At 28.9% G+C, this 26535-nt stretch overlaps 1 protein-coding gene across 1 annotated transcript in view; it reads right to left on the bottom strand.

The window, feature by feature from the left end:
- The window catches only part of LOC107448359 (heat shock 70 kDa protein 12A), a 59073-nt gene extending 33004 nt beyond the window's left edge, over positions 1-26069 (bottom strand). The window contains exon 1 of the mRNA XM_016063523.4: positions 25518-26069. Coding sequence (XP_015919009.2) covers positions 25518-25935 — 418 coding nt within the window. The 5' untranslated portion in view covers positions 25936-26069. The remainder of the gene's footprint in view (positions 1-25517) is intronic.
- Between the last annotated feature and the right edge of the window lie 466 nt (positions 26070-26535).

The following is a 26535-nucleotide window of genomic DNA, read 5'->3' as shown; positions in this document are numbered from 1 at the left end:
TTTAACAAAATTAACAAACCACCTGGTGACAAGTATTTACGACTAATATAAAATTTGTTAAAAGTATTAAAAATAATAATTACTTAGACAGAAATTATTAGGCTCAGTAACACTATAAGGACTTATTTAATTCCTATAAATTAGGCAATATAAGTTCTAAAAAAATAAGTTAAAATTATGATAAATTTAAATTTATTTAGAAAAAATAAATTATGAGTTCCAAAATTAAAGAATTTCAAATATTTAATAACGTAGAAAACAATGAGGAAAAGAAAAAGATTAAATAAATAGAAAGTTAAAAAACTTGGTATTATTTTGCAGCCTTACATCATCACTATCACCAATGTCGAAAGCTCAGATAATTCTCGATCCCAAAACGACGGTCTGCTTTTCATTTTCTTATGTATGCTTTTTATAATTCATACTTGGACACTAAGGTAAATCTATCTTTGAGTATCAAATTATTTTTAAAACAAACTATTACAGCAGTATCCGTATCTAAAGCCCTGGATACGTTGATTCTAATTTTCAATATCGACATTTGTTAAAAACTTTAAAAAAAAAGGAGGAAAAGAGTGACGCTACTTTACTATGTAATATAGGGCTTTACCTTTATCAACAAGCAATTAACTCAATTATTTATATTAAGGTTACAGTTTAACAACTGCTTAAGTTTTGCTAAACTGTAACTTTAACTAAGTATAAATTATTGTTGATTTCACAGAGTTTAATGCGGAACAAAGGGTATTTTATTTTTTGTAGTTTTGTGGCCAACAATAGAGTTAACTACTAATATTCTATGGAACAAAAATTAGGAACCCATGATAGAAAAAGAAAAACACAAATATAAGGTTTAAATAGGTTAAAATCATACACTTTAAGATTTTTTAAAATTTTAATATATTATTTATTTTTTTATGTGTGCATACAAAATTTATAAAAGAAAAAGATTGAAAATGCGGGATAATAAATTTTAAAGAGTGTTCGTTGCAGCGTAACAATTTTATTTTTTTAAAAAATATACATAAATAATAAAAATATATACATGTAATACAAAAATTATAAATACTTTTGGATTAATAATAACATTCAAACACTTTCGTTTTCATAAAATGTCTTTCGTAAAGAATAGGTGTAGAAATTCTATTTTGGGACTTCTGGGCTGAAAACATACCATTGAATTATAATTAGATTTATATTTCAAAAGAGGAGTTATTTTTAGAATCTTGTCCCTCTTTCACTTCCATATTAGGAAGCATTAAATGATTATCGATGATGCGTAGAGTTACAAACTATGCACTGACTGAGCCTTTTTACCTCCAAATCTGTAAGTATTTAATGCGAGAGAGATGGTTTTCGCATGTCTCTTCCTGAATAACTTGTTCCCTAAAAGATTTGCCGGAACCATCCGGAATTTTGTCCACACCCCCTCCCTTCTGGAGTGGGGATGTGAACTGTTATAACTACCAGCCTACCTTTAAATAAACCTTTTTAGAACGTATTATGGCTTATGATTGCATTATTAAAGCTGAATACAATAATGATAACAAGGATGTAGCCCTGTTATTATATATATATGTTTTTAGAATGTTTGTCGCTAATAGTGTTTAGTGAAAATTTTCATGAGATATTATGTTAATAAATACGATGTTAATGGATTTATACGTTGAATCGCAAATTTTTTGAACATTATGTGTCATGTAATTTAATTAGACTTGTATATATATTTTAATTAGATATGTATTTCGTAAAAGCACATCTTGTTACTAAAAGCCATAGTTGTGATTAAAAACTTAAAATTGCTGCTTTGTGAAGGACATTTATAAGTATAAGTAATTTAGAAGCCTTTTAAATAATATCATGTTGAGTATTTTGTAAGATATCTTATATCCAGCATAAAAATGAAAAACAAAGTTTATTTTTACAGTTGATTGCTCAATTAAATAATAATGGCATCAACCCAAATTTTAAAAAAAAATCTCAAATATATCATAAAATTAATAGATAAATAAACGGTAAGAGAGATCTGATCCTGGTTGTGGCTAATTTTAATCCATGATTTAAAGTGTTATTTAATGTGTAATAAATCAAATATGATTGACAAGAATTTTATAGCGTGTCACTTTCCCATACGTGTTCTATAACTAATCCATGAGAGATGATGTCATCCTTCTTTTTTCTTCCCAAGGACACTCTGCAACGAGAAACTTCTGCACGTGATCATAAAATAAACTTAGTAAGCATAAATTTAGCGAAACATGCATAAAATGAGCCAACTGGCTGATATATATACATTTTTTTCCCTTCCACCTCCAGTTCAATCAAGGTTGAAATATACCAGACCAAAAAGTATTAGTTCTGAGACTATCACGAAATTGAAAGCTCTGCAAAAATAATATTCATTACCACGATTCTATAAGTATAAAAAAATGGACATCGCTTATTGAGGCATTTAATTCAGAGGCAGGTTAATTCAGTATTTATTTATAGACCAGAAGGATTACGCAATACCCCTTCCTAAATGCTTCGCGTTAATTTTTGTCTCGTTACGATAAATAAACTTACATGAGCCAAAATTAAAAATCACTCTAATAAAAAAATCCCAAAATGTTTTGTTGTATTAATACACATTTGATTACACATATTAAGATGCTGATGCTAATCGAAGTTAAAGGTCATTTTCGAAATGGAGAGGCATTTAGAAAAATTCTACTTAGCTAATTAATTATTTGAATTACTACTTATAAAAATTTAAGCTATAGTTGAAAAGTTTCTTGTCCAAGAAATTAAAAACAGCAGTGCACTTTTTGATTTGAAACATAAAATTAAAAAAACTAAAACTTTAACTTTGAATCTGCATTAGGTGTTCCTCTGTTACCAATCTTCAAAAGTGTGTAAATTTAAAAAAAATAATTACTAGAAACAGTTAAACAAATTACATACTAGTCAAAATTACACTGTTTGAAACAGAGAAATGTTTGTATAAAATTGAAAAACGTGATTTGATTTTACCATAAAAAAAAACAAAAAAAACATTAAAACAATAAATTTAAATCAATTATACTAGCAGCGGTACAGTAAACAATACATGCGCTTGAAATATATTCTAATTATTACTTATCAAAAACTAAATATAAGATATTTATTGTTTATTATACAACTGTTCTTCAAAACATGTTCATCCATGCTTATTTTATAACCGTCGTTGAAAAGGCAATCCAGAAGACAAGAGAACTATTGGATCAAGTATTGGGAAAATTTGCCTTCGTGGAGGACTTTCTGATGAAACTAACACGCATTTGCGTAACACGGAGAGAAAAACCAAGAAACCCTCCCACGGTTAGCCTGTCAGCAAAAAGGGACTCTAACCCATGATCCGTCCACAACTGAGGTAATTTTACGTACGACAGCACTGTGGTTGGAGCAAATCAGATGCAGAATTCGTATCGACCAGTCGTCTCTGGAATTTGAACCCGGTTCACCTCATTGGAAGGCAACCGCTCTAACCCTTGAGCCACCTCAGCTTAAAGGAGATAATATTAGAGATAATATTATACTCTATAATTTAATGGAGGGACAAAACTTTTAATTTTAAGCCTTTATTTTTTAATAAGATTTTCCCCACCTGTTACTTCCGATTTTAACAAAAATATCACAAAAGCAACTGAAATGACGCATGTTAAAAATCTATGCATCTATCTTCTTGTTGTATGAAACACTAGTGCGTATGTAGCAACACATTGAACATCAAGTAAGTGGAGTAGTCAAAATCATATAAATATATGTTTACAAATTACAATGTGTATACAATGTATTACACATATGTTTACAAATATAAATATTTTCACAAATTTCTGAATGATAATTTTTTTCTCGAATGAGCAACGATAAGCTGATACCAACCGAGCAAGTCGGAAAAAAAATGAAAAATTAAAAAAAAAATAGTAAAAAAAACTGTTTTATATTTTAAATTTAATTATGCTAAATTATTAAATACAGTAATAATTTAAGAGTATATATGTATCGAGTACCTGGTCAAAATTTCATTCCCCGTAACTACCAGATCTGGCAAAAAAGTTTCACTACCCGGTACCGGTTACCCGAATCTGGTATTTTAGGCTCAACATCCGGTGAATAACTCTCATTTAATAAATCCAAATTATGCAGGGTACCGACCAGTTAACAAATAAAGTTTGTGACGGTGATTGTGTCTAAACATTAAACATTTTTGGTGTTTAGACGCTGAGGAAGGTTCTTGTCTATAGAATCGATATATTGGTAGCCGTAAACTCAAAAATTGGGTCGGCTGTTAAACGACGTTTATAAAATAAAATCGAGAGGGCCATGAAGACTCAGGGGATAGAGGGCTCGCCTCCCAATTGGGTGACCCGGATTCGAATTCCAGCAATGGCTGGTCGATACAAATTCCACACCCGGTTCGGACTGACCACAGTGCTGACGTAAAATATCCTCAGTGGTAGACGGATCATGGGTTGGAGTCCCCTTGCCGTTAAGCTAACAGTGGGAGATTTTCGTGGTTTTCCTTCCTCTCCATGTAACTCAAATGAAGGTTAGTTCCATCAAAATGTCCCCCACGAAGACAAAATTCTCCCAATAATTGATCCGGTAATTCTCTTGTCTTCTGAATTGGGATTAAAATTACAAGGCTGCGAAGTTAAACATTGGTAATCATAAACTCAAAAAGTGGGTCGGTTATTCAACGACGGTTATCAAATAAAATATAGGACTATAGTATGTCAATTTCAGTGCTTTATACACGTTGTTCTATCTACTTTAGTCTATATTAAATATCTCTGTGATCAAAATCGATCAGATATTATCGTTAAATAAGCGATGAATTAATAATTTACAGATAAATAACGTTGCTATTTTAATTAATTTTACACTGATGACAGTCAAATGCTTCTGAAGGATTCGATAAATTAGGGATCCTATCATATGATTTTTCTGTTCAATTAGAATACACTGATACCAATGAGAGAACTGTTTAAAGTCCAAATGCAACAACTTTTTAAGAGGCCATTATCTATTTATGTTACATAGAGAATTTAAAATATCAATAAGCTAAACGTTATATCTCAATTCCATGCATTTTATGACTTTTATTAAAATTAATCAATTTTAAAACTATCAAGTAATCATAAATTATCATAAGAAATATGTCTAATACTTCTTAGACAAAATTTCCTATTTCTTTTGTATTTAAAAAATAGTCTAATGAGTTTTTTTTTTAACCAAAGTAACAATGAAAATAGTTCATACCATATTTCAGTATCCTCAAAATTAAATTTCGACCAAAAAAAAAAAAGAAATAGCATGTTTTGGGAGAAGGAATTACATTTAAGGATAATGCATTTCTACGACTTTTACTAAAATTAATAAAGTTTAAACTAACATTTATCCATAAATTATCTTTAAAGATATGTCTAATACTTCTGAGACTGAAATTCCTATTTCTTTTGTATTTAAAAAAAATATTCCATTGAGGATTTTTTTAAAACAAAAGTAACTATGAAAATAGTTCATATCATTTTTCAGTATCCTTGAAATAAAATTTCGACAAAAAATAAAAAAGGATCAGTATGATTTGGGAGAAGAAATTAAATTTAAGGATTAATGCATTTTTACGACTTCCAGTTATATTAATCAAGTTCAAAACTAACAGGTATTTATACATCATTATTTGAGATATGTCTAATACTTCTTAGGCTAAAATTTATAATTATATTGTATTCAAAAAAATATTGCAACGAAAATTTTGTTTTTACAAAAGTAACTATGGAAATAGTTCATGTTATTTTTCAGTATCTTCAAAATGAATTTTCGACAAAAAAAAAAGATTATCGTATGATTTGGGAGAAGAATTTATGTTTAAGGATTATCCTAATCAGAGTTTTAAATTGTTAAAAAGACTAATTGTTTCGAAAAAGGAGTTTTCTCGAATAAAATGTAACTTGATACGAAAAATAAAAATAAAAATAACTGTTTAACTCAAGCTTAAAAATTCATAAAAATGGAAATATAATTCGAAAAACAACATTTTATCCACATCAAAATCTGAAGATAACTGTTTATTTTTCCTATCCGATGACTATAAACAAAATTAACCAAAGACAGATGTTTTTTTAACTGCTCTGCGAACTGTGTTTAGATCGTTAAAAAACTGTTTATCTTTGATAAAGCATCTACAAATAAGTTTTTTTTGGTGACATCATCCACACCCGTTAAGGCGTTGAATACATTACGATGACAAGAAATCCCTTTAAAAAAGACAGAGTATTTCCTGAATAATTTAGTTTTGTAAAAAAAAAAAAACTGAGTAGAGTGTTTCACATCAAGATAACAGAGACGTCAAAAAAGAACCACCGACACCGTTGAACTCAGTCTAACAACATAACCTTTGGTTGGAAGATCACATTTCTTGAAGAAAGTTAGTCTGCCAGCCACCATGCTCCAATTTTGTTTATTATTTTTCCTTTTTTTAAGTCTGCTTTTCTTTTTTAAGATTATTGAGTTACAAGAATATATTGAATAAGGTGAACTAGTCTAAAATAAAACGTTTTTACGGAGATAATAATTTTTTTTTACATGTTACTGGTACCAAGGTGATATATTATATGTTATAAATACCAAGATATAAGCGATCGATATATATTTACAGGTATCAAGATGCTAGATTTATACGTTACATATGTCAAGGGATGGATTTATACTTTGCATGTAGCAAGGTGATAGGTTTATATGTTACAGTTACCAACGTGGTAGATTTATATGTTATAGGTACCAAGGTAGGGGATAGGTTATTTATATGTTGCAAGTACCAAGGTAAGGTAATAATACCAAGATAATATGTTACAGGTATCAAAATGATAGATTTATGCGTTACTGGTACAAGATGATATATTTGCATGTTAGAATTACCAACGCAATAGATTTATATGATACAGGTATCATAAGTTACAGGTAACAAGTAGACATATTACATGCTAAAGTTACCTAGATATGAATTTATATGTTATAGGAACCAAAGTGAATAAATTTATATTTTGCAGGTTCCAAGGATTTATACGTTACTGATACAAAAAGATAGATTTATATGTTACAGGTACCAATTTAAAAGAAATGCTACATGCAACAAGGTGAAAGATTTATAAGTTACAGGTACCAAGGTGACATTTTACATGTTACCTAGGTATAAATTTTTCCGTTATAGGTACCAAAATGTTACATTTATACGTAACAGTTACCAAGGTGGTAGAAGTGACGGTTTTAATATTAGTCCTGAAAGGTGCCTGATGTGGTTATTCGGTTCAATCGATTCGTAAACTTTTCCAAGGTTTCAAGTGGGAAGTGTTCAGACCCGTAAAGGCCTGATTTAGTCCATCGGATTATTATTTATTTGTTCCCTTAAAGAAACAGATCCGTAAGTCATCTTTAGATACAACAAAAGATGCACAACAGCCTACATTTATAAAGCTAAAAAACAAGAAGAAAGATTTTTTTTAAAATAGGCATAAAAAATGTAGGGTCACATTAACATGAATGTTTAGAATAATATGGTTTATTTTTCAAATGAGAATAATATGGTTTATTTTTCGAATGATCAGTTAAACATGATAAATTTTCATAATTTTATCTTTTCCATAATTTTATCTTGACGGATTGACCGTAACAATCTTTTTCTTTATGTTTTTCTTCCCTACAATTTCGTGTAACGAAATCAGACAAAAAAAAAATTTTCATGGGATTTAGACAATTTTTTTTCAAAAAAAATTTCTTGTTTTTGTGAGAGATGTGCAACACATTTTAATTAAAAGAATTCCTTACTCAATGAATATCAATGCATATAATACTTTCAAAATATCGAACATTTCGATTCGGAACATAAATTGGAGTAGTTGTTGTAATCTTTCATTACACGTAAAGAATTTTCCAATTTATAACAAAAAATAAATAATTTACCTTCCACATTATTTCCAGATTCAGGATTGTTTTTATTGGCGACTTTCTGATTGTTGGCGTTATTCCTCACATTTTTAGGCGTCCATTCCAACTCCATCGTTATGCAAATGTCCATGGGGAACATGTGGACCATAAATAAGCTTCTCTTGTGTTTTGTGTAAAGAATAAACAGTTTTGCTTTTATTTAGATGCAAGCGTGCTTGAAAGATGTGATTTAAGTTCCAACACTAACGGTATGATGGGATGAAGAAATTAAAAAATAAAGAAACTTCACGCATTTTGAATTCAAAACTTAATTGAAGCCACTTCCGACCCGAATAAAGGCACTGAAAATGCTGACATTGCCAGATTTTGTCCACGTTAGTTTTATTTTATTTTGTTTTGAAAATGAATAGTTAAAAAAAGTAATTTTTTACATTAATACCTCATTTTATTATTTTTATTGTGTTATTCTGATAGCGTTATTTACATTTTCTGTAGGTTAAGCGTTCTTGGAACCAATATTCGAAAATATTTTCTAAGCTCAAAGAAAATACCAATATTGAAAACAAAAACAACGTACAAATTACAATACGTACGTACAATTTAAATTACGTCTAGTTAATAAAAGTATACGTATTCTTTTAATATACCAATACTACTATAATTTAATAACTTTGAAACCAATTTTTTAAGTGTTTAGCTAATACACATTTTAAAAAAATAACAACAGAATATTTTGAAAATTTTCATAGTAATAAAAATGCTATAAAGGGAAATGCACTAATAAGCACTGGATTATCACGTTTTAACTGTAACTAAAACGAATGAGGATTTTAGTTTAATTAGCAGAGTTTAATGGAAAACAAGATACAAATTAGTTTTGAAATTTTTCACAGCAAGCCAGTCAGTATTTTGAAGAAAAGTTTTAATATTTTATAAATATAAGTATATTCAAGCAAAGTAAGATAAAAAAAAAACAGCTTTTTTTGTATAAATATTAGTTAATAGTCAATTAAATAGCTAGCTATTTTCTTGCAAATATTTGCCATCATTAATTTGTGCGAGGTATTTAAAACTCTATCTACTTACTAAGAAAATATTTCATTTCACAAACGATAATAGAATTTAAAACCGTCTTGAGCACTAAGCGATTTAAAAGAGAATTAAAACCACTTTAATAGCTTAGTTGGAAAATCCATAAAATATTTCCACTGAATATATAACAGGAATAAGATTTTTTTTTTTTCAAATTACACAGCTTTACTATTTAGTCGAATTTTTACATTTCCTGTTCAACAATCGCTTTTTCGAATTTCATGATACTATCACTAAGCCTGTAACAATATAGAAAACATCCCGATACACTTATTTCACCAAATACTTATCCACCGACTTTTACACCTATTTCACCAAGATAACAAGACAAAAAATCACATCTCTAGCATCGGAATCAAGCAAAAAAACAATCCACCGACAGCAGCACTAAACAGATTATAAAACCATTTGAAACCAATCAACTCTGGTAAATATCCTCGGACAACATCACATCCTGATTTCAAAATAGAATTCCAGAATACCATGGAGCTTCCTTATTCTTCCACAACGACTACGACAAGACTGAGATGGGAAAAATTCCAAGGGAACTTAACTGCGAAATGAGGGACCGCATGGCAAGAAAAATGGTTCCTTTTTTTCTCATAATCAGGGTCAACTTTTGTTTTGGGTGTAACGGCTCTGTGATTCCAAACAGTGGGAGAAGAACTGTAATATAAGTCAAGAGATCGGGTCAAAACTGCTGCGAATGTGCAAGTGCAGTCTTCTGTGTCCATGGCAACAAAATGCTGTTTGATTGTACCCTCCATTAAGATCCAGGAAACAAGAAAGTCATGTAACTACATAAATAAAAAAAGAATTTTGATGAATATAATTTCTAGGAAGTCAGTTGAATTTGACAAGAACTCTAGTTGCAAAAGTGTCATTAGTTTACTTCCCAAGGGCAAATGAGTCTGGAAGTTTTAAGATTAATAGTATTTTTTCAGCTTTGATGATTTATTACGAAAACTTTAATAGTGATTTAAGCCAAGAACTAGACATCATTCTAGCGAAATCTACACTAGGGGGCCTAGTAATTCCAATCAAATTTGATCTCATGATTTGATCCAATCAAATTTGATCTCGTAATTTAAGTTTAGATTCCTTAAATGGAAGACGCACAGCGGGCAAAAGAAAAACCGCCCGAATACCTTTTGATCCAATGATCGGATTATCACGTACCAGGGTTCAGTCTTAATGCTTCAAGGGCCTGACATCAAACATGCTAATTAATTTGGGCAGTCGATATCACGACACGAAAACGTGCTCTAAATGAACATAGCTTTTTTTTGCCGGTTTTATTTCTGATTTTCAAAATATGAGGGGTAGCCGCAGTCTGGGAAATATAGTTCAGCTTAGCCAGGAGCAAGGTTGAAAATTCGGTCCCTTTAACATAAGTTTTCTTTTTTGCGTATTTCGCTATATCGCAAGTACTTTTTAAGAAATACGAAAACTTACGCACACAATTATAAAATTCATTTGTCCTAAGATAATTACATAAAAAAATAATAATTCTTCATAATAAACTATCATTTATTATCTTACTTAATCATGGTCGAAAAAATTTTGAATTGTAAAGTATATAAATCATTTTGTACATATAATCTTTTTGTATCATTTTAAAAATGTAATTTTAAATAGCAAAATACAAAATTTGAAAGCAATCGGTCTAATAGTTTCTGAGGTTAACAAATTTTAAAAACAGTTGTATATTTAAAATTTAATTTCTCTCTCCACCCGAAGTTGCGTCATGAAATTTTAAGAGCAATAATATTTTTATAGCTTTCATGATTTTTAATTAGTACGCTCCTTCAGTAATTTACGTGGGTGAATTCGACACGAGCAGGTGTAATAATTTAAGCCTTAAATTTGATCTCACTATTCATATTGAGATTCATGAAAAACGGGGCAGACAACAGCTTATACTTTTTGTCAAAAATATCATATACTGATAATCAAATAAAATCAAATGGCATTTATTAATCTTTCCCTGGGTGGAAACTGCAGCGAATAAAAAAGAAATTTTTTGTGTTCAAGATAACAAAACCTCCATTAAGATCCAAGAAGCAACAAATTTACACAAATGCATAAATAACAAAGAATAATATTAACGAATGCAGTGCCTAAGAAATTGAATAGTACAAATATTGCAAAAATGTCTTTAATAAATTACCTAAAAGAAATTGCGTCTTTGAATATTAAGAATAATTAAAATATTTTCGTCTTTTCTTAATATGTTAGTAAGCTGCATTAGAGGAGTTCTAAATTGCATCAAATTAGAGTGACGAGGAATTGGTACAAGATGGAATGAGGCCATTTTTAAGTACAAATTAATAACCGAATTACAGCGCATTGGTGAATCTTGAAGAAAAAAAAAGCATCAGGTTTTTTATTTATATAGTTTTAAGAACTCACTTTTGTATTTGTGAGGATGAAATCAACCTCTTTTCGAGTAGCCAAAGGACTCAAAACTTTACAGGAGCTCTATGCTTAATAACAATAGTTCTGTTCATGCAGAATTTATTGTTATTTTGTCGCCAAATAAAATTTAGCACCAATCAAACTTCCGACAATTTTTCGACTAAATAGTTAGCTTAAAATTTAAATAAAGATCTTTGTAGAATAGTAATACAAGTTCCAATTGTTTTCTTAGCGTTACAAGCAAGATTTATTCCCTAACTATCGCCGATAGGAATTTATTCCTCAATAGAATTTTTTATTTACTCTCCGAATCGCCTGATCATATTTTAGCTGGAAACTGGAATTCAGTACTGGATGACAGTACGAGTTAAAATTGTTTCCTGGTAGCTACGGGGTGAATTTTTTGCCAAAAGGAATTTATCATTCATCTAAAATTTAGTCATTTCGACTAGTAAGAGTGCTCAAATTTCAACTGGAGCTGTATGCTTGATGACAATACAATTACAAGCAAATTTTAGAACTAACTGAAAACAAAATTATTTAATTTTCGTAAGACCAGAAACAAGAAATATCCTTTACTGTTCGTGGAGGTTTATTTTGTTCTTTTGCGCGAAAACGAAATGTATGCAACATTTTTGTCGCTTTATATGATATCAGATTAGAACTTTTCATGTATTTCTAGAATATATTTACCCGTTGCCTGTCCCCTGTACTGCTGTAACCTTGAGATGTCTGCGGGTACCCTCCCTTCTACCCATCTCTGAAGAAAGAATCTGATTACTCCCAGTATTGGGAAGCTAGGGAAATTTTTTTAAGTTTAACTCCTTGACTTTTCCCTTTTTTTTTATTGTTCAGTTTTATTTGTTTTTACTTTACTTGTTATTAGTCCTTGTTTGAATATCTATTTTTCTATTATTTTTCAGGGAAATAACTGTGTTTACTTTCGCATTAGAAATAAAAATAATGAAAATATATTTAATAAAACATTTTAGTTTTCAAATTTTACATGAAAATTTCAAAAGTATTTAAAATATTCTCGAAACAAAAATTAAAAATTATTACTTTTTAAAAAATTTTTGGTGTTTTTTTTTAATTATTTTATTTAAACATACCTTTATATACCTTAATATCTTAATATTAAACAAAGTCTAGTTGAAAACAAGAGAATTAATAACTATCATTTGAAATTTAGAATGAAGTTTTAAAAATCTGAATTGTGGAAGCATTATTACTAGATTTAAAAAACTTTTTTAAAGGAATTTTAAAGAAAATAACAGAAATATAATTAAAATGTCAAAACAAATAAAGGGTTTTTGTTTTAAACTTTTGACCTGCAATGACCTTGTTTTAAAAGTTTATTTAAATTACATTTTACTTTTAAAAAATAACATTAATGACTTAAACTTTATATTCATGGCATCCCAAGCAAAATGGTAGAAAAACAAGACATTAAAATAACCCGTTCCAATTAAAAAGTTAAGAATACCGTATCACTGGGTCAGGAAGCAAGTTGCTTTTTGTTCTAAAAGTTATAATTGTTCTTTTGTTTCCAGAAGTTGCAGTTACAAAACATATGAAAAAGTACAGCCGATTTTGCTCTCTTGTAAGCGGCAATTGTCTGAAAACTAAACCTGAAAAAATCATTTGAGGCGTGTAAATAGCATACAAAGAATATCATTCATGGGTGGGAAGTGGCCGACTTGGAAGTTGGTCCATGGGATTTGAAATTATACACGCTTCTATAAATAAAGGAATTGAAATAGGATATATGATACAATGTTTTTGTTATTAATATATGCTTTAAGAATACAGAATTAAATTAATTACTCTTACATAAATCTTAAAGTTGATATTTCATTCCATAATATAGAATTAATAATATAGAAATATTTCAAAATAAGAAAAATAAAGAAACGAGCTTTTAAATTTAAACCAAAAGATTTTTGAAATGGAACCAAACGATTTCTTAATAAATCAAACGATTTACAACTAAAGCATTTTCTTAATTTTAAATTTATAACTATCCAATTTTGTTGTTTTTGAATACAAATCTGCAGCCTTGAGCGTTCTCTCCTATAGTGAAAGCATTGGAAAACTCAGCAATTGTATTTTCTATCTGAAATCGAAGAATGTTTCGGTTTTTGACACTTTTTTTCTTCAAATTTTTCAAGATATATTAAATGGTTTTTTTTTTAACTAATTTTGATAGCAGTGTAAGACCAGTCGATTTCTTAGACTTTTCAGTATAGGTTTAATCGTGAAGAGATTTATGAAAATAGTAAAAAAATAATAAGTAAAAATTTTATTCATGTACTAGAAATGTTTAAAAAACGGCTCTTAATTTACTAATACTGGAAAAAATTTTGAACCGTACACAAACTTTTACATGATTTTAAACTTGGTAATTTTAAATAACAGAATCCAAAGTTAGAACGCAATCAGTCGAATAGTTTTGGAGAAATTAAAATTTAATAACATATGATATTCTGAAGATTTATTGATTAAAAACTATTCGAACAATTTCATGTAAATTTTGAATTATGTCACTTGAACTTACGTAGATCTAAGTAATGTAAAATATTTTATAACTTGCAACTAGAAAACCTTTCAATCATATTTTAACAAAAAATTCCAAATAATAAATATTTTTTGCATTTATTTATCCTTGGATAAGTGAGTTTCCTAATTATGTGCTTTCATGAGTTTGTCTGATTTTTGTAGATTTTCTTCCCTCAAAATCAAGGATTTTTTAGTTTCCTTTTTTCTTCTTTTTGTTAGCAAGTTTTTGATGATACAAAAACATTAGACAGTGTTATACCTTTAAAAAAAAAGCTATATCTTTCAGAAAAAATTTAAATAAGAACAGGCACTAGTTCAATAGATTCTAAGAAACAAGCACTTGATAACTTTTAAACAATTAATAAATTTGGATATGTATTTAATAATTTACATTTGTCTGTTGTTTTTTTTTTCACTACTGTTAAATTAAAACTGACGGAAACCTATTTATTTTCTATTGGAAAAATCTCTGAACTTAAATTACGCACAGACGATATTTATCAAAATTCTGAAAATAGGCATACTTATAATACGAAACTGCCTTTCAAAATATGCTGATCAAAGAACTGTTAAAGATATAGTTTTCTAAAAAAATTTTCTCACCTATATTTTCCCTTTTTTCATTTAAGCTATAGTTCTCAAATTCTAACTGGGTTACAATCCTGCACTTAACATGTTACGAAAGATGCTGACGAATTTATTTGTGAAAAATAAATTAAGACAAAGCATATTTAGTATTTTCTCCTTAAGTCTCCTTCCACTTTTTGTCGTTTGCATTTGAACGAAGGGAAAAATGCTTATCTTAACTGAAAATGAGGGAAAATGTTGAAAAAGCAAAAAAAATCTAATAGTTAATAAGACATTATATCGCGGATGAAATCCCTCATGGCTAATTCTCTTTGACCTCCGTTAGTATTTTAATAGTTAAAGTTTAGAGAAAAGTAAACCACGATCCAAGATAATCCTAAAGTAAACCACGATTTCTTTTTCATAATATCAAAATGCAAACAATATATGTCATGATTACGTAGGATTACACAGTGAGGAAGTTCTCCAGCAATAATTGGCTTGTCTTCTGATATTTTAAATGCATTTTTGTAGCATTTGAAACTTCATGATTTATTCTCTGTTTACCTGAATTCACTTTTCACTAAACTTTAACTTTAAAATATCAATGGATGAGACTGGCACGGTGACTCAGGGCATAGAGTGTTCATCTCTAAATGAGGTGCCCTGGTTCGCATCCTAGCGGTGGTTGGTTAATACGAATTCTGCTCCTCTCGGCTAGCACAGATCAGAGTGCTGACGTAAAATATCCTCAGTGGTAAACAGATCATGTATTAGAAACCCCCTGCCGTCGGACTAACCGTGGGAGATTTTCGTTGTTTTTCTCTCCATGTATTGCAAATGAGTATAAGTTCCGTCAAAAAGTCCTCCACGAAGGCTAATTTGTCCCAATGCTTGATCCAGAACGCTACGAAGTTAAACATTAATAGTCGTAAACTCAAAATTTTGTCGGCTGCTCTAAGCCGGTTATAAAATAAAATAAAATGGGTGGGAAACAGAGTTCATTACAAAAAATTTCTCCCTAGCGTCCTCTCAAAAGGAATCAGCAGGTTTTACAAAATAGTTTGTTGGGCCGCAGGTTACCCTGTTTTAGACTGCCATGTAGAATAAAACATCATCTTTAACATTTGTAACAAAAATTCATATTTTGAACAATTCTTACATGATTTCAAAGAAAAAAGAAACATATATTAAACACAAATTGACTTAATTGTTTTTTTTGTTTTTTTTTTAGAAATACTTATTTTAGAACAAATTCATGTTTGGCGAACCTTTTCCTTCGCCATAGTTAATACTTTTGAACGTAGTTGAAGAAATAATAACACCCCTGTTATTACCATGAAACATTTTTCTTTTTCCTCTTAACAAATTATACTTCATACGAATAAACTCGACGCTTTCAGAGTTTTCATGGTTTTTGATTCGAACGACTGATGATTCAGGCATGATTTTTCATCTTTTCGGACAGACAATGAACTGACAGTTCATTCTATCTTCGCTGATCCGTGAATAAATCGTCCTTTTCCTAACTCGTTCACTTTCACTTCTTCTAATGCGCACCCGATTCCTTCCCTTTACTAATCTCATATTTTTACACACGTGTAACCGAAAAAGTCACGTGACATATCAGGCAAGTTATTACTCTTGTCTTCTTAGGTTACCGACTTGTGGCGCTTATAATTTCGATACTAGGTAATAATGAAAGCAGCTTTCACATTTTCTATAATTCACCAACATTTAATGTAATTTTATTTATAACTCAAAAATTTCTTATTTTTCTACACATATGTTGGTTATTTATTTAAAACTTATTTATTTATTTATGACTTCAACATCAAATCACCTGATAAGTCTTGCGTATTTTATGCATATTTGTAAACAAACATTGTTCAAGTTTATTAAGAGGAAACGATTTTTAAAAAATACTATTGATAAGATCGCTTTCGCAAAATATCGTTTTTTTCCTCCTTGGTTTTAAAATTATTACATTTTTATATGAAAAAATGTAAACAGTATGTGACCTTTGATTTTAACTGATATATGCATAACATATTAGGTCGCAAATCGGAAAAATATCAAATCACGATTCTTGCAAAATATGTAAATAATGTCTGCTTACAAAAGTGAATCTTTAATCGTCTACTATACCACAAATTATTGATAAATTTCTTTTTATTTCGTTATAAATTGATTCACCGATTCATAAGTTAGTCGATACACTAATTCAGTGTTTCCCAAATTTATGACTTTTGTGTACCCTTTCTAAATTTTTCGTAACGCCACTGATAAAAAAAATAAATGTATTTTTTACTATAAAAAGAATTGGACTAAAGTTAAAAATCACAACTGGCTGTTGACACAACTAATTATTAACTTTTAACTGAGAGAAAAATAGCCATTAGAAAATAAATAGAAAATGATCGTAAATTTTCATGGCTAGCTTTGTTTTTAAAAGTTTTTTTTTTTTAAATGTTTCGTTAGTTGCAAGATATTTCGCATAAGAAAGCGTACCCCCGCTAAACTGTTCCCGTACTCCTAGGGGTACGCGTACACTTTGGGAAACACTGCACTAATTCAACGATTCACTCATTCACCGATTTACTCAATCGCGATTTCACTCAATCATCTACTTCCTTTATTAATCTACTCACGAATTTAACCATAGATTCATTGAAAAGCGTTTTTTCTTCCATTGTTCCCTCGCTACATCAAGAATTATTTATAATCATAATCACCATAGCGATGCGCTGATTCATAAGAAATGTTATATGACGTAGTAAAAATTCTTTTTTTTTTTTATCCTTAACTAACGTAAATGTATAAACCTATAAATATAAATAGACAAACATAGCTACCCATTTTCACGCATTACGTCCAAATCAGTTAATTAAAAAAAATTAAATAAGAATTTTTTTGATCCTAAATAATGAAAGTTTCAAAAACTATATTTTACAGGTAGACAAAAAAGAATTTTAAAAAAATCTATTTCAATCACCTCTAAAATCGGAAAAAGTAAAACCCTTTATTCTCGAAAAATTCGAGAGAGAATCATTGGGGGTGATGAAATTTTAATACGAAAAGTATTCGCTCTACTTTTATCGTTTCAGATGTGACCAAAATAAAATTACTTTCTTCTAAGTCCACTTTTAAATCGTAGTTTTTTTTTGCGCTGTTTTGTTTATGTGGAAAAATGTTTAAGAATTTTATTAATTGAAATAAATTGTACTTGTAACATCTAAGAAACAATCGCAACTTGTATTTTCACTAGATATAGATAGATCGTTGGAATTTGAGAGCACAATGGTTATGATTCAGTACAGTTCGAAATTGTTTCGGTTTTGGAACCTTAAATGGAGGATTTCCTTTAGTGGGACCTGAACTTAATAAAGTTCATTAGCAGTTGCGAGCAAATTAATTACAGAAATACAGTAAAGTGTTGTATTAAACATTTTAAAAAGAATGAAATTAATTTTATCAATAATAATTTTAAAAGTCAATTTTATGTCAGAGAGTTGAATACAAAAAAAGTGATATGGTATACTAGTGTTATATAGACTAAAGCAAAAAAACAACGTGAGTTAAATGTGGCATTGAATTTTTGATGAATGCATAAGCAGAAAATTAATAAAACAAGCTAAATTATTGTTTTTATTGGAAAAAAAAGCAAAAAAGAACTTTTATAAACGCTGTGAATAGTTACAAGGAAAAGATTTGCTTTTTAGAATTTATTTTATTTCGAATATAGAAAAGTTCGATTGCAAATATTAATTTTTCTAATTATCGTATTCGTTATTTATTCAATACATTGATATTCGAAATATTTCACTTTAAAATTTGTACTTTTTTTTACTGGCATTAATTTTTTTAAAAAAATCATTAAAATATTCAATAAAGAATTAGTTAGATATAAATATTAATATTGATTTCAAAAATCATAATTTGTTAAAGGAAATTCTAACTTTTGGAGCCTCTGTGGCACACGAAACTCTTATAGATTTCGAAAAAAACTTTTTTTAACCGCTTCTCTAGCTAGTGGTGAGGAAACCGAAATTTCGATTGCAAGATTTTGCTCTCACACATATCAAAGCGAACTTAAAAAAGAAAAAAAGAAAAAAAAAGGTGAAATTTGTTTTAAAATTTCCATGCTTATTTATAAATTTAAGATAGTCTCATTTTAATCGTCTTCTTTTAGTTCCCTATTCTTCCATTTTCCAACATGCTCCAAACTTTNTGGTCATTTGTGGTCAAAAAATGGTCAAACGAATGCAATTTGAATTTTTGAATTTCCTCATTTTCGGGGGCTATCTTCGCATAGCTAAATGTATGTAGTTCTTTTACATATCTTATAGCACCCTCTTATGACTCATCTGGGGAAGGTGGAGAGGGAGGAATTCACTAACTCTCTCAAAACCTTTACCAAAACAGATGTTTTGTGCTCCATAAACCTTAACCTCCTTCTAACCTTTCTCTTCACAACCACCGTAATCGAACATTTTTTTTTTCACAATAAAATTCCAACCCCCTTCCCTTATTCTTCGAACTCGGGACTTCGGGAGGAAGAAAGGTGAAAAACACTCGTGGCAGCTAATCGAGTGGGAAAAGATAAAAATGAATGTGATAAGTGGAAAAGGGAGATGAGAGAGTCTTTTTGTTATGATTACTCAAGGATTTTTCAGGATATCTGAAAGGGAAATTGTAGGGATTTCTCACTCAACGTAATTATAAATCACTCATCTCTCACAATTATTCTTTAGTTATCAATAACTTGAATAATGTTTTGCCTGGGTTTAAAAATAAATCATGAATAAAGTGAGTGTAAGACCCCCAGGCCCTACATGCATTTATTACTCATTCTTTAAGTTACTAGTACTATTAATAGTACACGTCCATATTCCATAGTGCATTTTTAATCATTTATTATAGTAATAATGAATATATTAAATATAATAAATTACATTAATATTATTAATGATTCATATATAATATAATAGTAATAATAATTCATAAATAATCTAAAACCCTCGACTTATTTTTAAAAAAAAAATTATTTTTCATTAAAGAAATTTACTACTATCAAGTGAAGCTTTGTTTTTCCTAAAAGAATTGAAGGATTACGTTGAAAATAAAAAAAATATATGAATTAATTGTTTTCATAATATTATTATGTTGTTATGTTTTTATAATCACTTTTAAAAACCAATTACGTATAAAAATTGCAAAGACTAATTTGCTAATTTCAGTAGTATACAAAAGATCAAAAATAAATTAAAAAAGAGACATCTTAATTTTTAATCTAATAATCGTATTTTCATGTACTAACTTCTAAATTTTATGAGATCAGCTGAAAGTTTTATTTCATTGATATTAATTTGGAATATTGAATATTACGTAACATTAACAGCGAATTAAATAATTTTTACACACTATATAAAACTCGTTTAATAAAACTAAAATCAAAGCAATTTTTTTTGCATAATTACTTAAAATTGTTATTATTACTTCAATAATGATCAATGAGCTTTTTTAAAATTTAACGTAAAAAATTTCTAACAATTTCACATACGACAAAACTTTTAATCATAAAATTCAAAATTTGAAGAAAAAAAATCGGAAGAACATTTTCCAAGAAATGAAGATTCAAAAATAAGAGATTTTTAAAATTCGTGAAATTTACGCTGGAGAGCAAGTGTGCAATATATGCTGTATTTGTATCACTCATATGAGCTTCAGAAGAAAATAAAAATTTCAATTTTTCTCGAACGTACATATTGATAAATGGAATACAAAAAAAAAATTTTAATTTATATTTCTGAAAATTTCTTAGTGTTATTACCTGTTAAGGAAGCACTAAAACTCCGAACACGTGAAAACAAACTTAGTATTCCATATGAGTATGGATTTATCGAAGCTAGAGGGGTGTGATGACTTTATTCCAAAAACTACTCATCCGAAGTTCCATGAGGTAAATAACCATACCCCAAAACTCACTGACCTAATGTTTATGTTCTAGAACAAATGCAGATTCCAAAGAACTCTTTCCAAAATTCCATTCAGTGGAACGAAATGAAGAAAAAAAGTGTTTGTTTCGAACCATCGAGCTTACCAGGGGGTGTAATCATTCATTTAATCTTGTAAATGCAGAGTGACGAATAAATTGGTTCGAATATTTGAAGTGTTTAAATCGTAAATGATTGTGTTAGTTTATAATGTCAGTTAAGGTCATTTAAGTTGAGCATTATGCTTTAGCAGATTGTAGTAAATTTTAAATGATTTAATAACGATTATAGTTTTATTACAAACAAAACACACATGAGTAACATTTTTCAACAGGAAGTCAACCATTTCAATCAAGATCATGTTATAGCTTGTTTTTGAAATAGAATCATTGGTATGAATTTTGTAAGTTAAACAAACTGATGAAGATAATTTGTAGCAGTTTTAAATTACAATTAAAATATTTGACTTTGAAGATGAACTATTGGTTTAAATAACTAAAACTGAAAAGTAATGATTAAGATCAATTCTCACATTTTTAAATCCCAATATTTTATGACGATTATCTCATTAAAATCATCTCCTCTCAATAAAATCATTGATTTAAAGTTATTAAATTAATATGATTTAAATCATTCTCATCTTTTTAAATCACGAATTTTCTTTGTTATTACTTAATTAAAAAAAATAAAGTCATTAAAATTGAAAAAAAGCATTACATTATTAAATTACAATTAAAATAGCTTGATTTTCAAATAAAATCGTTGGTTTAAGAAACTAAAATTAAAAAATATAATGCTGAACATAATTTCTAATACTTTAAAATAATAAGTATAGACGTTCGTTATTTTTTGAAAAAAAAATTTATTAAAAATAATTAGTATTGAAAAATAAAGATAAAAATACATTTTCCCAATTTTGAATCGCTAGGTTTTATAATAAAATCATTAGTTTAAGCCATTAGAATTCAAAAAAAATACTGATTTGAAATAATTTCTTCCACTTTTAAATCACGATTACGATCATTTGATTTTAAAATAAAATTTTATTGGTTAAAACCACCAAGTTAAAAAAATATACATAAAATTATTCATCACACTTTAAAAAAGATTTGAAGCAACGATAACAAACCATATAAAATAAAAATATAATTTTTATTTACTTTAATTGTGATTATTTCCTAGCCAATATAAAAGACTATAAAAATACAAAGGGTGATAATTTAATTCAGCATATTAGAAAGAGTCATGATTAAATGATAACTCTATAAATTTAATAAAATAATTTTTGATACTAAATTACTTATTCATTTATTATATATTTTTATGAGTTTTTAACCGAATTGATTGTAGAAAGGGGGTCATGTCATTTTGCTGTAAGTCAGTCAATTACCAATTACGTGACAATTTAATTTACATTAGTAAATCTAAAAGATATGTCTCTTAGAATAATTGCACGATGCTCATTTTAAAATTTCAGAATTTTTTTTCAGTAGGAAATTAGGATTTTTTAAAATTTTTTTAATCATTAAATTTTCAAACCGAAATTTTCAAAATGCATTAAATTTTCAAAACGACCGAAGTTATTCATAATTTAACTTTCCTGCAAAACTTACGATTTTCTCCCCACAGCATAGGCGCTGAGAGGAAAAACTAACTGCCGGAGATTTCCTACAGAACTGTGGAGTCGGAATAATAAAAAATTTGGAAGAGTCGGGAGGTGGGATTCGAAAATAATTTTGTCGGTGTCGAAGTTGGAGAAATTTTATCTACTCCTGTTAGTCAAAAGTTGGTTCTGTGGATTAAAAGGGAAGTAGGAAGGTAGGTACTTTATTTACGTCACACGGGAGTGAACAATGGGCTATTGGCGGCGGTCCGGGAAACATCCCTGAGGATGATCCGAGGACATGCCATCACAATTTTGATCCTCTGTAATGGGAATGGCTCTCCTGCTTTGGTAGACCGACGACCTGCGACCTGCTGCATTTTACGGTAGAGCAGTTTAACGAGCATACTGCTCATCCTTAGTCCCTAAGCAGGGAGATGAAAGTGGTCACCCACCCGCTTACTGACCGCAGCCCGATTTTTAAGAGAAAAAACAATTTGATCTTGTGAAAATTATTGAGATAAATATTTATTATTACGTAAACAAAATTATAACTCTAAAAAATATTGTGACAATTATTTTATTATTATTATTTTTTTAACCGTCGTTGAATAGCCGACCCAATTTTAAGTTTACGACCAATTATGTTTAACTCCGTAGCCTTGTAATTTTGAAACCAATCCAGAAGACAAGGGAACTCCGGGATCAAATATTAGGAAAAAGTAGTCTTCCTGGGGGACTAGTTTGATGGATCCAACCCGCATTTGCATTACACGTAGAGGGAAACCATGAAAACCTACTCACGTTTAACCAGACGATAAGGGGACTTTAACACATGATTTATCTACCACTGAGGATATTTTTCGTCATCACTGTGGTCGGTGAGAGCAGGGTGCATATTTCGTATCGACTAGTCAATGTTGGGATTCGAACCCAGGTCACCTCATTTGGAAACGAGCACTTCTAAGCCACCACGGCACTAAAACAATTATTGGCATTATTACTTATTTCAAACTAAATCAAACACACTTGAACGTGTTTGCGCCTATGCTTAACAATTGGAAAAAAACTATATTTAAATATTGAAACTATGCTTAAGTATTGAAGTAAAAAACCTTGCAATTGAAAAATTGATATTAATTAATAAATTATTAATAAGCTATCTTTTAATTTATAAATTTCGCAACTAATTTTTTTGCGAAGTTACCAACCTAATTATAAGGATGTGCAAAATAACATATCATACGTAATGATTTCTTACTTTATAAATATTCACTAAGTCTTTTTTTTTTCTTTCATCAAGTGATACGTGCGTGTGTGAAACATTGATATGTAGCTGTTTTCTTACAATGATTTTGCAAAAATGCATTATTTTGTACAAATATAATTTTTAAAATTTTGATTATTTTATAATATATTTAATAATAATAAATTTTAATTTTTTCTACGGATGATATATTACTATACAAAATGTAATTTTAAATCAAATGTTACAATACATGTGTATTTTCAATAAAAAAAAATATGTAATCATAATAGTAATTACTAATACTTTTTGAATTTGGTGGAAATTTTAATTGAGTTGTAGTCGGAGTCGATGGAAAGTCGATGGATGGAAAGTCCGGAGTCGGAGTCGAACATTTCAACTACCGACTCCACAACGATGATATTCAGTCATCATTTCACCGATATAACATTTAAATAAAGAGCTATACGATTTTTGACAACATTTTTTTTTATCTCAGAATTAAATGAAAGAGCAAATGAGAGCTATTAAAGCAGCAGCAGCAGCAATCATATGACTGATTTTTAACATCCACGGGGGTGATAATAATATATTGTAAAGATTGTTTAAAAATTTAATTACTCTTTCACCGTAATCAAACGAGCCATTTTCCCCACTTATACGCTTAATATCTAAAATTCAGTACTGAAATATAACTTGCATTAATTTCCCCCCAAATATTACAAACATATGTGCCTCGAACGGCAATTCAACTAACCCACCATTCACTATGGTAACTTTTCCTGAAAATGGAACTCAAAATCGCTGTTTATTTACACTGAGTAACAAAATTCTGGTAAAACTACAGTACTGCATAGTAATAACATTTCTGATTAAAAAAGAATAATACGAATTCTGGTTAATTGAACCAAAATATATGGTATTTAAACAATTCTTTTGGTAATTTCTCCGTTTATAGGTTAATGGTTTAGTGGAAATTATGGTTTTCAAAATTGTAGTTCTTATAACCACACATTTAATAAAAAACACAAAACTGAAAAATAATTGAACCGAATAAATAGTTTTTATGCAGTGTTCTAGTATCATGATAAAATTACCAAATTTTACCACATTTACCTACTTTTATCACATAATTAAAACACATTTTATTGTTAATTGTACTAATATCATTAACAAAAAGCTTCGGTAAAAATTACTGTGGTTTTTGGTGCTATCATATAACCAAAATCACGATAAATTTCACCATATTCTGGCAGATTTTACTATACTTTTCTCTATGGTTTTAGTGAATATTCTTATAAAGGAAAACTGTTAGTAGAATTACCAACGTATCAAATTCCTCAGAAGTTGTGGTCATTTTCTAAAATATATTACTAAAGAAATTACCTTATAGTTTTGTCGAATAGGAATAAAAATTGAGGATCGATAAAATAACCTAGGTAGATAAAAGCTAGGTTTTAGGTAGTAGTTTTAACAACATGTATATTAATTTTAAGTGATATGTTAAAGATTGAGTTAAAACACTCAATTAATTGTTAACTTAAACACATATTATATGAACGTATACATAAACATATACACATACTATATAAAAGTATACCTAAACATATACAGATTATATATTAGTTTTAAAAGTTAAGTGTACACAGATTTAAAAGTTAAGCATACACTGATTCCTTCTAAGACTTTTTTTAAAGAAAAAATAAGATGTAGAAACAAAACATATATGATTTTTAAACAAAATCCTCAGCAACAAAAAATATAAGCAAATAATGATGACAACAAAATATTATGACAATTCTGCTCTAAAAATTTATAATTTTAGGCCGAAAATTAATACAAACACTCATCTGTTTATTATACTCCATTTCAAATAATTATCAATTAAAAATATAAAATAAAGAAAAAGCAACTTTCATTAATTTATAAAATAATAGCAATATAACCTCAAGAATTTACGCTTTCTTTAAAATTTGTAAATTAAAAACATTTTTTGAAATATCGTTTGCTATATTCGAATGATTGTCAGTTTAAATTAAAAAATTTATGAGAAACAACTTTCACTTACATCTAGAAAATCGTCTGCTATAATCCACGGATCGACTTCGATTGGCAGTAAGAAGTCCTGGAGATCCAATCACGGTTATTGCCCGGCCATAATATCGGACGTCCGGTATAATAAATCCCTTTTTTGATCCAAGTCTCTGGGTCACTACCTCTTCGTCACCATCCTCCTCCCATTTCTGCTGAGGACTTGAAAAATCATCTGGTAGGGGGTCGACGGACGATTCTGGCAAATCATCTAAAATTTCCGATGGAATTCGTCTGAGAAAAAATTCACGCTTCGGCGGCCAAAAAATTATCTGTTCTTGTTTCTCAAAAGAATTAATATTCTCGACAGGATTGGGGGTGTTTCGAATGGGTGCGACGACCGCGAGCGATCCCTGCTTTTCCAAATCAGGCAGTGTTCGAAGTCGAAGGGACATTTTTCTTCATCTTCCTTTTTTTGTTTTCTTTCTTTTTTTTTAAATCATGCTCTTTAACTTTCCGCGCTGCGCTGCGTAAATTTGTGCACTGAAGCGATCAATCGTCAGCGGCTATTTCCCGCCATTAGGTAAGGGTGGTTTGGTTTCTCGGGGATTTTTACTTGTGACTAAAGTAGGGATTTTATTAGATGTTTAGGGATTTCGCTGTAAGTTCTTTTCTTTCTTTCTATTACTTTTCAATTCATTTTTATGTAGATTTTTCTAACAAAACAAAAGAACTCAGTCAATTGTCACCATAATTAATAGTTGGATGCAACCAAATAAATTAATTTAATTCCTGAATTATTTCATTTTATTTATTTATTTCATTTTATTTATTCATTTATTTTATTTTATTTATTTTATTTTATTTATTTTATTTTATTTATTTTATTTATTTATTTTATTTTATTGTGTGCGTAAATATATGCGGAAATTAATCTATCGCAAAAAACTATTTGTTTACAAAATATTCCCTAACTCTTCAAAATCCCTTAATTTTTTTTTTTTTAATGTAAAGGTGATAGTTTATAGGGGATCATTCTCTTCATTAATATATTA

This window comes from Parasteatoda tepidariorum, chromosome 2, assembly GCF_043381705.1.
Source record: "Parasteatoda tepidariorum isolate YZ-2023 chromosome 2, CAS_Ptep_4.0, whole genome shotgun sequence".
Lineage (NCBI taxonomy): Eukaryota > Metazoa > Arthropoda > Arachnida > Araneae > Theridiidae > Parasteatoda > Parasteatoda tepidariorum.
This window is presented reverse-complemented; position numbering and strand designations above follow the sequence as displayed.